Raw genomic sequence first — 17,494 nt, forward strand, 5'->3', positions numbered from 1 at the left:
CTCACTCATTCAAATGCTGCCTCTTTTCTTCCCTGCTTCGGCATAATAATGACATTAACCGTGACAAGAAAATGATAAATTACTGGGTGGTTGAAAATAAACATGAAATATATCATTTCAGGGATATTGTGACATAAGACAAGTATGACCTGCAGCATATTATGATTAGACAAGCACCCCAGGAATGAATAGCATTAATTTAACTGTTTTAATTAATTTATTATCATTTTAGAATGTCAGATTCTCGCCCAGATAATACATTTAGATAAAGCTGCAGTTAATTTCACTTTTGTTGAACAAATGATGACAGACATTCATACTCTTGGTAGGAGTTGTTTCTCACTTCCTGTCCTTTTTTTCAATCCAACATTGACTGCTTTGTTGAGTGCAATGGGTTGTAGAAACGCCATAAAACACTGGACTTTTGTTCTCGTATTGTCACCCTGTCACCTCTTATAAACCCAAAAAACTCAGTTATAGCTATCAAAAGGCATAATACTCTCTTTATTTTCCATCTAGCAACCCATTCAAACGCCTACATCCACCGTCTTCATCTGCATTGGGAATGAAAGATATCACCTGAATCATTCAGGGCTGTCTTATGTTGTATTCTTCATGTTTTTCAACAGAAGAAGAACGTCCATTTCATTTGAACAGTCTTTTAAGTCACCTGTTCTCCTCTTATACATCTGTATTAATTGTCATCCGAGTTTTAAAGGATTTGAGGAATTATTTCATCTTGTCTCAGCAAAGTAATGTGTGAAGTTAGGCTAAACGTCATCAGACCGCGATTCGCCCTGTAACGTCATCACCAGGCGACGCTATTTTGTAAACACTCACAGCTAGTGTTTTTTTCTTTTCTTTTCCTGCGTTTGTAATGTGATGGATAATCTTGTGAAGGTGTGTATCTGTTAAAGTCGAAACCGTATTTTTCATGCAATCGATTTCGTAGGGCAATTTCACAAGTTAGGGTTTGGTTTGGCGTTATTTTTTATCAGCCTGTTAACATTAAACAGTAGCCTGGTGCTACAACGTAAACGGGGCTTCAGTACTAAATGCTTTAGTGGTTATAGTTAGGCTTTCAAATTTAAAAAAGCACAATTTTTGTACCATATTTATAAGCTTTTATAAAATGTATAAAAATGATTTGATACAGGGTTTCTTACATTGTATTTTAGTTAATAAGGCGCACCTTTCCCAGTGATGAACCTTTTTATAGTCGTGCAGCAGATGACAGTGATGATTTTTGATGCCAGTTCTTTAGAAAGTAATAGTAGTTTACTCTAACCTAGAGTCATATTTACCTTAAAATCTGAAAAACTGCTTATGCTTATATTGTATACTGTTTCTGTGAAGTGTAAATCACTATAAGTAAAGTGGGGATGCTTTCAAAATAATGACATGAAGACATTGAATTTATCAGTTTACTTCCTACAAAGTTGAGTAAACAGATGAAATCAATGCTTGCTGTGAGCATTTTTGCCTATAAAACAGCACCAGTTCTCCTCTGTACACCTGTATGCATTATTTCAAGGTACTTGGCAGGCTGGTTGTCCCTGCATCTTGGAAAACTTGCCACAGTTTTTTTCTGTGGATGTGGGTGTCTCCGTTGCTTTTTTCTCTTCATGTAGTCCCAGACTCCATGATCTTGAGATCAGGGCTCTGGGGGGGCCATCCCATCTAATGCAGGACTCCTTGCTTTTCTTCTTATTGAATCTAATTCTGTATGACTTTCTGTATGTTTGGGGTCATTTTTATGCTGCAGAATAAATATGGGACCAATGAGATGCCTTTCTGATGGTATTGCATAATGGACAAGAAGTTAAACATAAGATGTCCTTAAAACTTTGCACAGCACTGTACATGTATCTATTAATTCATTAAACTAATCTACTGAATATGCATTATTCTGTGAGTTGGTGTCTGTGTATGCTTGACAACAAACGTGTGGTCAGCTGTACCAACACAAACATGTTCTTGTATTTTCAGGTGCACGGAAGTGGCGGTGGCTATGATTCCGATTTCAGTGATGATGACGGACAAGGAGAGTCCTCAGAGAGAGGACTTAAAAGGTAAAATTTAGAGACTTTAGAATTCCATATTTGAATTGGGTTCAGTAATATTGATCAGTTTATTCAAATTTAGCTTAGGGATCCTGTGCAGACCAAACACTGAAATAGGTGCAACTCTGTAGGAGGTCATAGAGTGTGTGTTTATTTCCCCCATTTAATTTAGCCTCCAGTAGCTTACATTTATACTGATTATAAGTAACCTTTTTCCACTAACACAAGCTCTCTGTGTTTATTTGTATGTTTGTTGACAGGAAACATGAGGAAATCTTACAAAAGCCATTCAAGAAAGGACGGTACTCCCAGGCGGCTCACAGGAGTTTCCACTCCAGTGAACTGGACAGGTACTGTTCTATCAATCATAATAAAATATAAGAGTCATAATGTTTTTTCATTATGTTTTGTACTACGGCAATCTAGTGATGTCAGTTCTAAATATCTATGGGAGGACTAATAATATTAAAATGAAATCAGTCCAATTCAAATCTTACTTGCAATTACTGTGAAGATGATGTACGACACAATTAAATAATTCTTTTGTGTTATGATAGTTTTCCTCTCACTCCCGTTGTTCTACACTTTTTTTAATACAGAAAGTGTTTAAGAATCTTAATTCTTTAGTGATAAAAATGATTAAAATATACTGTCAACAGGAAATAACTCTTTGTTATTCTTTTAGATAAATATGTGATTGTTTTTTGTTTTGCAGAGAGGAAGCAAGGAACAGAAGAGCCCACCTGATATCACTAAATGCCGTATCCTTTCTTTATCAAATTGTCTCAGTGTTTTTATATCAATATGAAAGCAGGAGACAGGCTCATAAATCCACCAAAAAAAGACAAAAATTAGATGGTATAAAAGTCATACCTTCATTTTTAGACAGATTTTATAAATACAGCACATTAAAAAATAATCATATAACCATCCTATATGTGTATTACATGTTGGCTCAAGTGCTAAGTTTCTCTTCATTTAGAGGCTTAAATATTCAGCTGTTTTTGCAATTTGCTATGAAAAAGTAAACAAGAGAGAAGGACCTTAAACAGATGTTTCCAGTTTGAACGACATAAGAAGTTTGTCGGTGACTACATACTTTATTATGGAGGACAGATGGCCGACTTCAAACGCTCTGTGTAAGTGTTCTGTCTCACTGTCTAGCTTGAGGATCAGTCATCTGCTGCTAAAACTAATGAGGATGTGTTAACAATATCAGACAACTGCTTATGCATTGTTGTAATTTGATAATTTATCATTCATAAATCGACCTCTTTATCCATGTACTTGTGCTTATAAGCTGTCTCATTCAACCTTTTCTTTCCTTCAGATCCAAAGACAAAACAGATCTGGATGTGGTGCGCGAGAATCATCGCTTTCTCTGGAGGGATGAGGATGAAGATGACATGACATGGTAATTATCAACTAGTCATACAATCTGCTTCAATATTCAGTTTGTTTTCAGGCATTTTGTGCCTGGAGACCAAAAATTGTTACTTTCAAATGAGTTTGCGCTGTTGTCTAACTTGCTTCTTTCCTTGTCGTGTCCCAGGGAGAAAGAATTGGCCAAGAAGTATTACGACAAACTGTTTAAAGAGTACTGCATAGCTGACCTCAGCAGGTACAAGGAAAACAAGGTAGGATAAATGCATGAAAGGATTAATTGATTGATTTATTACCCAGTTAAAAACAGAATGCAGTAGCAGAAGGTGTTTAGTTAATGTCAGACAGTGTGACAGCACACAGCAGGTGGCTCAAGTCGCCTAATGATTAGTGAATATATTGAATGCAGCAGCTTTGAACGAGTTGAACACCAGTGAAGGAAGTAAAGGATGGTGTATTTTTTGTGTAACTGTGCTGTGTTGTTATGTGGTTGAGCCAATGTTGTAGGAAAATTCAGATACACTAACAACAGTATCAATTTATTTTAATTATTTGTGTACTGTTATGAATATTCTCTGGAAGGCTGCTGTTAAAGTATACAGTGTTTAGTAATGGGGAAAAAACCCTGATCTAGGAAACATATACATATGTACATATTCTTGTATCTGTTTGGGACTATTATTTTAAAAGAATTTGGGCTTTTGGAGCAGCAAAGAAAAGGAAAACATGAAAGATATGTTACCACACCTACAGAAAGTGCTCAAAGAACATTGCCAGGACTTTGCAGGATAATTCATTTTTACATTATTCTCCAGTATTAAAAGAGGTTACACAAATTGTTTCATTAGTGGTGCCATGAGAAAAGGATCAAATTTCATAACTGAGAATGGATCGAGAACTGCTCTATGAGAAAAGTGCCCTCAGATAACTTCTGTTATGATTTGGGGCTATATCAATAAAATTGACTCGACTTGACAGTAATTTCCACCACAGATGAAAGTTGTGTGCATGATGCGTTTTGGCACTGTGCTCTGCCTCTAGTGTCCGCGAGGCCATTCTGGGCTCAATCCAGACTTTATAACTGACAATATGATAAAACCCAAGGGCAGTGTGCATATGGCTCAGCTCCATAACTGCACTGTTTGCCCCACTGAGTACACTATTCAAAATATATTTTAAACACATGTGCTATCTCAAACTGTTGTGAGGTTGATGGGCCTCACAGATCACATACATATGTGTTACACTGTACGCAGATTAAAATATAATAATTAGCATTATGTAAAATAGTCAAAATTTAAAACTGCGCTCTGACACCATGATTCGAGTTATAGCAAAACTTGAACATGAATCACTTGAATACATGAATCCAATTTTGCCCTTGAATTATTCTGATTTATGTAACAGTTGCAAATATAGTGGTGCTTCATTCCCGAAATTAAAGTCAAGTTTTGACTTGTGGTTTTGGGCAGATGAGGTGTGACAGCCCACAAATGATTCCACAGACATAGGAGTGTGTGCTATAAAGGAACCGATTAATTTACAAACCACATGTTCACTGATGCTTCTTTCCCACTACTTGAGCTTAAATGTGCATGCATCCATTAAACAGCATTCATCCATAAAAAACAGAGCTGGAAATGTTAAACTATGTGTACATGAAGATAATGCATGGTAGTTTATTACATCTGCAGAATGTTTTTTTCATTTGGCCCACTGTTCAGATACTGGAAACACATTAAATGCTGCCACAATTTATTCATTTAAATTAGTCTCTTTCAATTTGTGCCCAACAGTTTGGATTTCGTTGGCGGATTGAAAATGAAGTTGTCTCCGGCAAAGGTACGACAAACTCCATCATTGTCTTAAATGTCATACATTCTATTGTCATTGTATTTCTAATCAGACAAATGCTGAATTCTCGAGAGTTATCTTTCCCTAACAAAGACATTTGTTCAGACAAGGTTCCTCATAATGCAGCTGCAAAGAAGTTGACAGCTTTCTCCACTAGGTGGCAACATAGACAAGATGATTTACACAGTAGCACAATACACATACATGTAGATTACTTCTCTATACAATTCTGCCCTCGTCTAAAATGTGCTTTTTTTAACTTCACGTTGACTTCCTGGCTTAACAGGAGACCAAACAAAACCTTTCAAATATTTTAACCTTCAGTTGAGCTTTCTTTTTGTTTTCCTTTGTGCTCGTGCTTCTCAACCCTGTGTGACTATTTGTGCCACTCAATAATCAAACGATCTGTTGTTGTTCACAGAAACACCCTTCCCTCTTCTTAACATTTGTTTTCCTGTTTATGTCTCACTTAAACTAATTCAAGGATCTTACCTTGACAGTTTGGTAGTACTTGGATGGTTACTGTCTATTAATTGTTCAGGATTAGTAAAACACCTCCTCCCTGTCTACACTTCCTTTATGTGACAACAACAGATATTTATAGGTTTACCTGGAAGGACAATATCAGCCACTCGATGAAAGTAAATCTGTCTTCACAGGTCATTGATACGCTTTGAGCCACACAGACGCACACACATTTCACATTTGAATCATTTGCATATGTTTACATCAATGCAGCCTTAGAAAATACAAAAAAATATTTAAAAAAACACAGTTTGTCTGAGAAAGCTGATTAAGCCAATATATTGTTCCAGATTAAGACTGTGTAATCCTGCTCTCTGACAGTTCACCCCCTGTGACAGTACTCTACAGGAAGTGGAATTAGATCAGGTCAGAGGTGTTTCACTTCAGCTGTCACGTCTGTGCTTTACATGAATGATTCCCAGAGAAATACTCCTTAAGCACTATTTACAGCATGGTACGCAAAACTCTCCAATAAAATGAATACTAATCTAATTCTGTAAAGCGGACCCAACTACCTTATTCATGAAGGAGGAAATCTTTGCTTGAATTGATATTCAGATATGAGCATGTCACAGTTTTTGTGTCTTTTTTTTTCAATACAAAATGTGTACAAACCTTAGACTTATCAACACATATTTTGTAAGAGTTTACTGTTGTATTAGTTATACCTGGATTAAATGTTGTTAGTCCATGCTCAGTAGTTGTACTTGTCAGATCAAATGGCCAGATTATATGGGAATGTAAAGAATATGAATATATAGGAATACCTTTGCATTTTTTCACTTGTATTTCCTTATAAGAGGCACTGCATTTCTGCCCTGCCATGTACACCTTTGTGACATCGTCCTCTTATCACCTCATGTGCACCTCAGGCTATGTTGGTATTAGGTAATGCTGACTACTGCTCATTTAATCAGGTGGATTACAAAGAGCACTGTTGTTTCTTTTCATGGCCACAGTGTGATATGGGAGTGTGCTGTCATTAAGCCAAATGGCTGGTTTTCTTCTGTTTTCTTTTGTAGGTTGAGATATTTTTACTTTTAAAACAAAATTGGTGAGGACCATGCTTCATTTCCTGCAAATTCCTCACAATACAAGTAACCTGTTTTTAGTCATTTAAATGCTTATAAAATAAGAATCCTTGTGTTTTCGTTACCTTATAATGAGCCCTTTATATCAACATAACGAGCTGGTCTTCTTCCACGGAGCCTGCTGTGTTGCACTGCCATGTTTCTACAGTAGCCCAGAATGGACAAACCAAATACTGTTTTTTTTCGCAAGTTCTGTGGCCACTGTAGATTCTCCTACATGCTTGGAAGTGAAGGGGGAGACGAGTGGTATTAACACTTTGCAACCTCACTAATAGATGCCACTAAATCCTACACAAGGGGCCTTCAGGAGAAAATATAGGAGTCCTGGAACTTGGGGAATGGGATTTTTACTTACTCCTTTTTTTTGTCCCGTCTAAAAACATTCATACCTTTTTGAAGATTCACCAACCCCTCAGTGGAGTAGCCTAAAGCCAGCAGCAGGAATGTGTATCACCTCACCTATGCAAAATTGGGGACCACCTCATAAAAACATTGCTCCATAGCACTACTAGTGGTCAAAAACACCACAGAGTCCTTTAAGTAATTTAAACGTAGCACTAGTGCTAAAAGTACACATCAGTGTGTGAAGCTAGGATGAAAGTATTTTGCCAAAAATGATCTTTGCTTCCAATAAAATGTCAATATAGGAGTAATATGTGAGTCCTGAGAGTCTTTTACTTTGGAGCAGATGTACATGTGTGGTGTAAGGTATGCAGCTGCTTCCATTAAAACTCTTGTTTTTCTGTGTTGTTTTCCTTCTGGCAAAAATTGACCGTGTGTCTTGCTGTCAGGAGGAGGTCAAAGGCCAAAGGTAGTTGAGGCCAGGCTTATTTTTGGTGGGCCTCCTGTCAGGGTAACTGGAGTATTAGCTTATGTAATGTTAAAAAAAGGTTTTTTTTAACACTCTCTCACCTACAGTGCTGTGGTCAGGTTTCGAACAATCTCTGTTGCCTCTGTATAACTGACAATATTAGTTGAATTGTGACGCCCTCTGATATTTTTTTTTTGCATTTGAATATTGTCATCCTGTATATTACATCCAGGCAGTTTGGATTCATTTGTGGTGTATTTTAGTAAAAATGAAAGTGTGCTTTCATTTCAGGCCAATTTAAAGGTGTGATCGTTTCAGTTGGTTTTAATGACTGCTGTAGCCTGGCCTGATTTCCAGCGTAGGCAGGGTTTATACTTTATAAGGATATCCTGCTGGGCTCTGTTGTGCCAGACAAAATAAATCAGCTCCAGGGAAGTAACTGAATGTATTTTAAGTGGTAGAAGTGATATCTAATAAGCCCAGAGCACACTAAGCTTTCCCAATTTAGTATGGTTTTCATGTGGTTATCTGTGAGTGAATAGCAGGGTGTTGTAAATTAAAATTAATATGTGTATTTTTCAGTAGTATATAGTGTGGAAAGACAGATGCAATGAACTCCTTGGGACTTACTCAGTATAAAACATAATCCTAGTTGCATGTAATGCCCTTCAGTCTACTTAGTTAACTGGATACTGTGGAGAAAATACATGTTGCAAAATAAGGTGACTGTGGCACTTTGGGTCAGCAGTCTGGACTTCTTGTCAATGTGAAAAACATACATTAAGAGGCAGAATCTGATCCAGAGTCAGAGGCGGGACTGTGTGTCATTTTGTAAAATACACTTACTTGCTTTCCTGGAGTCCTGCTGTTATTATGAGGTTGCCAGGTCTACAAATGGAGTTTTGAAGAAGCCACTGCACACATTCAAGGAATATCCACACGACCCCCTGCAACTTCTCGTTTTTACATTTTGTTCATTGTGCATATTAGACAAACAAGATATAACCTGTAATATATTATTAGTGAGGTTTAGAGATGCTGGTAGGCAGATTTTGTTATTTTCAGACAGAGCCAGGCTAGCTGTTTTCTCCTGTTTCCAGTCTTTCTGCTTAGCTAAACTAACACCTGGTGGTAACTTTATATTTACTGTGCAAACATGAGAGTGGAATCAATCTTCTCATCAAACTGTCAGTACGAAAACTTCTTGTCCAAAATGTCAAACCATTCCTTTCAATTAAATGTTTTTTTTTTCTAAGTCAACTGGTCTCATGTAATAGAGCTATATCTCCTTAATCAGCTTTATCTCTGAAATTCTACTACGTGTTCAATCTGATTATTTTCTTAACAAATTGGTCCATTTCATGATGTTCTTTGTGAACTTTGAACTATTATCCAAGGGTCCATAAAAAAGTGAAAGAGGACTGGCCCACGTCACAGCCCCGCAACTTCAGCCAGTGAATGTTAATCATGCAGCCATCTGTCTCGCAGTGTATCCGTCTTGATCTTCGACCGCTGGCTGGTGGAATTAGGATCCATTGAATCCCTCTCTTTAACGGGTTTACTCAGCCAACCTTTTGCCAGGTCTTTTCATGGAGCACGTGAGGCTCACCTGATGTGTGAGGATAACCAAATACGCGTCAGCAAAATACACTGTACATCCTTTTATTTCTGTCAACTGATACCCATACAAGAGCTTTTATGCATAATTTATTTTGTAAAGCAGGGATGCTCTATGTCGCACTATTTAAAAAATCCGTATCCTGAGCCCAACACCATTGAATAAAGCTGTGCTCGTTAGCTTTCATGAGTGGAAAATCATATTTTTGAGTAGAAAAAGGGGCCTGAAAGCTGTTGGAGAGAAGAGAAGAACTGTTGACCTTGATTATATTTAGTTTTTGACATTTATTTTGTCAAAGGAGTTGCCTGGAAACAGTTTTCTATTGACTTTACTCTACCAGTGTTGTGGTTATAAGTAGCAAGTAGCTGGAGGGTCAGACATATTCACCTATGAATATATCCCATTCTTTTTTATTTGACACTGAGCAGCTTCACTGTGGCACTGAGGTTGTTGTTCAAGTAAAGCAGAGGCTTTAAACCTTTTTTTTATTACCAATACAGTAATTGCCTGGTTTGTGTGTACATAGAGTAGATGTATCTGTTGATTTGTGCGTGCGTGATAGAGAGAGTAAGATGTCACGAGACAACTCTAGTGCGATTGTGATTGACGTCACTGATGATGGTGAAGACAGCACAGGATTCTCTTTGGTCTGCGAGCACTGTGGTCACTGTTTGTGGCATCACGTTGGCACCGAGGTGACAAGATGGCCCTGTCCCAAGATACACCCATGTAGTGTCAGAAAGGGCCAGTCATCAGAGATTTAAAGGGATATCTTGGTATTTTTTATTTTCCCATCACTAAATACTTTCTCATGGAAAAATGAGAGTTCAGCCAAGTGAATATAGAGTTAAAGTTTTATAGTTAGTTTTTTAGTAAGTTATCCGTTTAAGATTTATAGTTTTTCTTATTGTTTTCCATTTATAAGAAATTGGTTGATTCATGAATGAATATTATTTCTGTGTTTGGATATGACAAATTGCACTCCCCTGCAAAAAAAAGAATACATTTCACCCCTTTGCTGATGTATTGAAGTTGGTTTCACCATAGTTACTTTTAAGTTTGATAATGAACCTTTTGCAAATCTTTTAAACATTTTTAGATTTGTTCTTGAGATGTCATCAAGCTGTAAAATTTGACTTCACGTTATTATTGTAGGTTAATTTAGGGAAAAGCCATAGAATTTGATATACAGTAAGTTAAAAGAATCAGAGGGGTATCAGAAAATTGAGAAAAATACATTTTTATGGTTAACAAAATCACTGGTTAGGTGTTGAAAAATAGAAAACAAAAATTATTGATGGGCTTACATTGTAAACCCATATAATTTTTACTTTCTTCTTAATGCCTGGCCCTCCCAAATTAACCCATTCTGCCTCATCACAACCCAAGACGGGGGCCAGAGGTGTTTCTGTCCTGACGTCAGAGCTCTTTAATACTATACATCACATGAAGGCAAAGTCTGCCTTATGACCCAAGTGGCCCGAAGCCATGACGGCCAGCATTACTTCACCTGAATGTTTATAGAATCTCTCAAGTAGGCAAGACCGGCATCACTTGCCTCTTGCAGAATAATGAGTGTCCTAGTGCCTGGAATCGACTGCTCTGATGCATTCGTTCCCTCTGTTACAGTCTGGAGGATTCCCAGAGACCAGATCAATGCCACCTTAAGCTCCTCTAGGGATAATAGGCATGCTGTGCAGCAGCTTGAGGGAGACCTGAGGGGATGAGGCAGGTGAAAAAAGGGAGATGAGAAGGAGCAGGGGCATATGGAGAAAGGGGGGTACTGATAGATTGAGGAAGACGAGGGAGTGAAAAAATCTGAGAAGTGTGAGATTTTTAGTCTTGATTTCACATTCATAAAATACATATTTTTTTATATACAATCCTCTTGTACTTTTGTCAATTCCTACTGGTTGTTTTTTCAATATTATGCATAATTATTCTTGACACATAAATATTTGTACATTTATCATCAGGTCACTGTTGCTCAGCTAATCTTTAGCCCTTACTAATAGATTATCAATAAATAAGGAATTGAGGTTGCTTCTTTGCATTCATCGTAAGTTGTTGTCGATGGTACGTGGATGAATTATATGTAAACATTATTTATGTATTCAGGTTATGTGTTCTCTTGTCTTCCAGGTCAGTTCCAGTGTGGAAATAAACGCTGTGAGAAGCAGGAAGGCCTAAAAAGCTGGGAAGTTAATTTCGCCTATGTGGAACAGGGCGAGAAGAGGAATGCCTTGGTCAAACTCAGTAAGCCGAAAGAAAAATTATTTTCTCATTTTCTCTGATCATTTATAGTAAAAGGTGTGTGTGTGTGTGTGTGTGTGTGTGTGTGTGTGTGTGTGTGTGTGTGTGTGTGTGTGTGTGTGTGTGTGTGTGTGTGTGTGTGTGTGTGTGTGTGTGTGTGTGTGTGTGTGTGTGTGTGTGGATGAGTCCTAGTTGGGGTTCCCGTCTAAGACCCGGCTCATAATAATCCTCCTTCAGGTATCATACTGCAGAAAATCCTGTTATAATAATTACCGTAATTGGAAGACCCACCACTCATAGTGAGCTTAGTCAAGCAGGAAATGACAGGCTCTCTTAACAAGCTAGTGCAACAGGTCAAATCCAGACGTGTTGCTTCTCCTCATCAACAAAAAATTGTTTTCCAGTTTATTGTAATTCTAGATCCAACGTTTTGACAATCCTAAATGTTTTGACAGTAATGAAACCCAATTCGGTGACCTGGAGCATGAACTCGGTAAGGTGCACTGTAGAGATGTAATGGACCGTGATGATGTTGTAATGAATTAATGAAGGAAAAGGAATTATTAAATATGTTTGTCAAAACACTAGTAACAGCTGACAAAGGTTCAAATTATACTTACATATCCATAAATAGTGTTATTATGACCATGGAATTAATCATTCCTGTAGAGTAAAAAAGGAGTACCGCAGGGTTCAGTCCTGAGCCCACTTCTCTTTATAAGTTTATATAAATCATATACCACATTTATGGAGCAGGTTTCCAGATGATACTGTCATATATATTCCTGGAAGAAACATTTTCTCAGTTTACACACAGTTTTGGCAACATTTAGATTCTATAGCAGCATGAATTCAAAGTAGTATTTCATGACAAGTAAGAAAGTAAGTAAGTAAGTAAGTAAGTAAGTAAGTAAGTAAGTACTACAAATATGAAACCCTTGATAGATGTTTGTACATAAATAGTATTCAAAAGTTAATGAATAAATTGTTGAACAAGTTTCTGAAGTAAAATCTCTTAATAAACCAACATACATGTAGAAATGCACTGGGACCCCCTAAAAGAGATGGAGGACATGGCTTTTATGACTTTTATTACAATCATGTTGCCATAAGAAGTGCAAGAATTAAAGGAAATGTTCACAACGTTTCAAAGCAAAAATCTATTTACAAGTTTATAGGAAGATAACATGAGTCTGAGTAGATATCTTCCACAGTTACAGTCTTTGTAGTAAAAAAAAAAAAAAAAAAAAGAAATCCCCTCTTTGTGTCTCCATGGACAGTGGTTTCCTGTTCAGCTGCAATAGAAGGATTGTAACAAAAAGAGACAATCTGGCACCAGAGAGAATGCAACTCATATTAGCTTCAAATAAACTTTTTAATGCAATTTTCCCCTCCATCGCTTACATTGAAAGTGCATTATGGAGGGATCTCTTAATAGCAGTATGAAGAGAAGGAATGATGTAGCAAGAGAAACCTGTCAATGATCATTTGGGAACTGCCTGTTGTTTTAGGGAAGACTTGAACAATTGTGAAGCCATCCTGATAATGGCTGTAATAATAATACACTAATACCAATGAAATAATGTCTAAGACTGTTGCACTGTTAATGATGATACCTTGTTGGTTCTGTTCTAGGAATATGCCCTGAATGTTCGTTCAAACTCAACTACCACCACAAGTAAGCTGCTGCTTACTTTTCACCCTTGAGTCTTTTTTATATTCAATTTTTTGGTCACAGTAGGAGGTGGTTTTAATAAGTTTTAAATTCCAGCAGACTTCATTCCAAGATGTATCAGAAGCATTTGCTCATTCAAAGCTTAAGCCAAGAATTGTTCATGAACCTCTGAAAGGACGCCTTGAAGGATTTTAAGCTTTCGAGCAGTGTCAGAATTGGCTTCTTTATATTGTGAATTCAGTTTAGTCAACCTGTGTTTCTGTCTCCAGGAGGAAGGAGGTGAAGGCAAAGACAAGGACTAAAGGGGTTTCAGAGGAGGAGGAGGGGAAGAAGAAGAACAAAAAGAAGAGGAGGAAATCATCCTCACATTCCAAGAAGCACAAAGACAAACATAAGAAGCACAGGGGTCTGACTCCTCTCTTGCTTGCTGATACAATTCTTGAAATTATATGTCTCATTTTTCATTTTTTCTTACCATTTTTATTTTATAACAACACCCTTTTGATTAAAACACATTTTGCTTTATAACTCTGTTTCTCTACAGGTCAACCCACCTCTTCCAGCAACTCGGAGGAGTCGCAGGACTCAGACAAAGGTAGCGTTCATAACTCCCTGACACACATAAACACACAGACACACACATACACACACACACACACACACACACACACACACACACACACACACACACACACACACACACACACACACACACACACACACACACACACACACACACACACATAACAGCACCTCCCCCATTTAAAAAAACACACACATTGGACAGTTTATGATCTACTCCCCGAGGCCTCTAGGCCGTGTCACTCCTCCATATTTTTGGAGTGAAATCAACCCAACAATCCCTCCTTAGAAACACCACCCATTAGTCCTGTGCATAATAATAGAAGATGGACAGCAGGTCTGCTTTTTCTCAACTGTTTTTCTCCCCGTTCCTCTTGCCTTTTTTTCTTTCTCTTTCTCCTCCCTCCTTGTCATCTTTTCTTTCTCAGTTAGCAGTGTAAAATTAATTATGTCTTTGCCCTTGTTTCCCTGTTCTGTTCATTTCACAGCCTGGATGGATGGGTGGGTGGGTTGGTGGAACTTACTTTGACCAGAGGTTGTGGCATTGAGTTCAACATGGGTTTAAATGTATACACAAGCACTCTCACACTTTGTCTCAGTCACATGTATTTAAAGCAGTTGTTTCAAGGATAAACTTTAATAATTTTAATGACTTTAAGATTCCTAGAATATGGATGGGTTCAGGGAGGCTTAAGGAAAGGAAAACCAACCCATAATTTTGTTGCAGGATCCACATAGTTAATACTGTACCGTGGAGGAACAAAAACAGTAAAAAGGCTTCTTGTCTGTGGGCTCATGTCAGTTTCCTGCTTTGTCCAATTGGTAATTCAGGCCATGCATGAATAAGGTTGAACAAAAATCATTAGTTTTCCCCTTCAGCAAAACATCAAAAGGTACCTTCCATAACCTAAGTGAATGAATGCACCCAGACTGAAACAAAGCATGGCTGCTTTCCTGGAAGCATCAGTTCTTTGCACTTTAAACTACCCCAATTACATTAGAGGAGAGAAATAAGCCATACAGTTGCTGCAGTCATTCACACATATACTCCAAACTTTAATCAGCTTTAACACAACAACAGAGTGACATTTACTGATTGATCTGGTACATACCTGATCAAGATTCAGCTGCTAATTCCCTTTCTCAGAATTAAAACTGTAAGCAAATATGGAGCTACGGCAATTAAATCATGTTTAGGCTTACACTAAAGAGTGTGATGTTACAGTAAAAAGGGTTAATGGTTGACATGGATTTTCCTTCCTGTGAGTGTGACTGACTGCTCTCTGAAACTCTCCCACTAGACTCCGAAGCTGGGGATGAGCCAGAGGGCCAATCAGATGCTGACCACTGGCGAGGGCCCGCCCCTGCGGTGGAGGAAAAGTCAAGGTGAGGCAGACAGCTAATGTTTATATTAAATGAGACCCAGTAAGCTGCTGTAAAACCATCACAGTCAGTCTTTACCACTTAGCCTACATAGGTTACTGATCTTTATATAGCGCAGGATGGAGACCACTTAGGTAGCCGACACAAAGCTGCCCTGAACTTTCACAAAACTCATTAAACCTTTAACCTACTCTTGACACACCTTTCCTGACATTTTAAATTTGGTTCTCAGAAAGATATAATATTGCTGAAAAGATCAATAATAGGAGGCTGGTTGTTTATCAGCTTTCATTCAAATGCATGTACATGATGCATCTCTCTGCCTCGAGTAATGTATATTATTTCAGATTGTCTAGAGTTTCAAATAAATATAAAAGCATAGTAATAGCACTGTCAGAGTTTGTATTTAACAATGTGTGTCAGTATGTGTACACTGTGCATGACAGTAAGTAACATTTCTATATTTTTGTGTATTGTATCTGTTCAGGGAGGAGGAGTTTGATGAGTACTTTGAAGACATGTTTCTTTGACTGCGGGAATCAGAGGCAACCCCGCTGTGATTACACAATCCTCTGGGCTCTGTTGACATTAAACAAGTTTCTTCTTGAGTCTTGTGTGCATGAAGATGTATCTGACTGTATGTTCCAAGAGTGCTGCAGAAATAAACACAATGTTTACTCTGTAATTGAGTCTTTGATTTAAATGATTATCACCATCTCTGTTTCAGTCCCACCAATGTCATGAAGGAAAATAATTAAAAACTGTTACTGCCATGCTAGCAGCCATAAAATTTGATACAAGCATTTATGATGAATTATTATGATTTAGGTGATGCTTTAGCTTTCCATCTACTGCTGTACTTTGTGTTTAGTGCTAATCTCTAATATCACATTGTATCTTTTGTGAGTAAAAATGAATTACTGTAGTAATAGTAGTGAGTTGTAACACAAAAGAGTGAATGTGTGGGGCAGCATCTGCTCTCAAAGACGACAAGGATTAGCTCCATGTTCCTGTTGCCAGGGACAGTTTGCAGCGCTCGCCTTGACTTCAGCTTGCAGAGAAGGAAACTGCGTGAGGTTGCTGGGAGATTGTAGACCTTGTCTTAGATGGAGACAATCACTTTACCCTTTACTGCTCTTTCTGTGTCATTCTAACTTTCTTCTTTGTATTTTTCTGTGTGATTCATAACAAAGTTAGAAAACAGGTGGTTAAGTGCAGTAAATGGTACACTCAGTAATAACAACCTGTTGCTTTTAAGTGGAAGTGGGATGTGATTAGGCCCCTGGCTACACTTGTACACCCGGATGTATTTACAGTTGATCATTTGTGTTGTCAACAGAACCAGTTTTCTTGGTTGAAAATCAATTTCCTGGACTTGTGCACACATTCAGGGCCCTCACAAAGGTGGGAAGGAACTTAGGAATCTTCACAAACAAAAACTTTTGTGACTTTACATCCAAATTTCAAGCCGGGGCCTGTAAAGAGGTGAGAGGGTCAGCTTATATAAGGGGCCACCAATCACAAGTAAGGGAAATGAAAGGTCATGTTGATTAAGGGGTTGTCTAGCTGAACTTGGATAAAAAAAGAGATTTTAAAGCTTGTCTTATGTTACTATGTGTCAAATATCCCATCTCGTCAGGCGATGCACTCAAACTACTCTCTTAATCTACTATTTTAAATGACATGCCACCCCCAGCTTTCTGCATGCTCAATCTGCGGACAGTAGAACACAGGATGTTGGACCACACGGCCAGACAACATTGTATTGGGCAGGGATCAGAACCAATCCACTGATCCTCTTTCCCCAGAGGCTCATCCAGCTTTGGAGCCTCGAAGATCCCTGCACGATATATGACTAAGAACGAGCACTGTCACAGCTAAGCACAAGGTTTCGTAAGTTCATTCTCTATCTCCGTCTACCCCTCGTGTACGTGAATCAAGTGTGAATTAGAAATAAAGTGTATCACCTTTGTGCGTTTGCTATACTATTTTCATATTAAGATAAATCACTATTTTTACACCTTCATAAATTCCTTTATTTGCTTACACATAATTACATGTCATGACACATACATATAGAACAGGTCATTTCATACATCAAACGGTAGGTTTCTAATGTCTGAATGACAGTTGATGGGATAAGTAGAAAGCATACAGTGCATTATTTCTCACATAGCAAATTACCCTTTTTATCACTGAAGTCAGAACTGGTGGTGTCACCATTCATATGAAATGCACACAGCAGGAGTTTTAACA

The 17,494-nt window shown here is 37.9% G+C and overlaps 1 protein-coding gene across 1 annotated transcript; it reads left to right on the plus strand.

Annotated features, from left to right (window-relative positions):
• The first annotated feature begins 809 nt into the window (after positions 1-809).
• Positions 810-15,911, plus strand: fra10ac1 (FRA10A associated CGG repeat 1). The gene is made up of 14 exons (XM_062442064.1): positions 810-900; positions 1,990-2,072; positions 2,324-2,413; positions 2,779-2,824; positions 3,126-3,202; positions 3,394-3,477; positions 3,616-3,700; positions 5,243-5,288; positions 11,488-11,601; positions 13,234-13,276; positions 13,543-13,679; positions 13,818-13,868; positions 15,157-15,241; positions 15,726-15,911. Exons 1-14 carry the CDS (start codon positions 883-885, stop codon positions 15,766-15,768), a joined length of 1,002 nt encoding a protein of 333 aa, XP_062298048.1. The 5' UTR covers positions 810-882; the 3' UTR covers positions 15,769-15,911.
• The last annotated feature ends 1,583 nt before the right edge of the window (positions 15,912-17,494 follow it).

This window comes from Scomber scombrus, chromosome 21, assembly GCF_963691925.1.
Source record: "Scomber scombrus chromosome 21, fScoSco1.1, whole genome shotgun sequence".
Classification (NCBI taxonomy): Eukaryota; Metazoa; Chordata; class Actinopteri; order Scombriformes; family Scombridae; genus Scomber; species Scomber scombrus.

Coding starts and splice junctions, on each gene's coding strand:
- fra10ac1 (XM_062442064.1), top strand. Junction 2,825..3,125: donor ACCTGATATCACTAAATGCC/GTATCCTTTCTT, acceptor AGATGTTTCCAG/TTTGAACGACATAAGAAGTT. Junction 5,289..11,487: donor TGAAGTTGTCTCCGGCAAAG/GTACGACAAACT, acceptor CTTGTCTTCCAG/GTCAGTTCCAGTGTGGAAAT.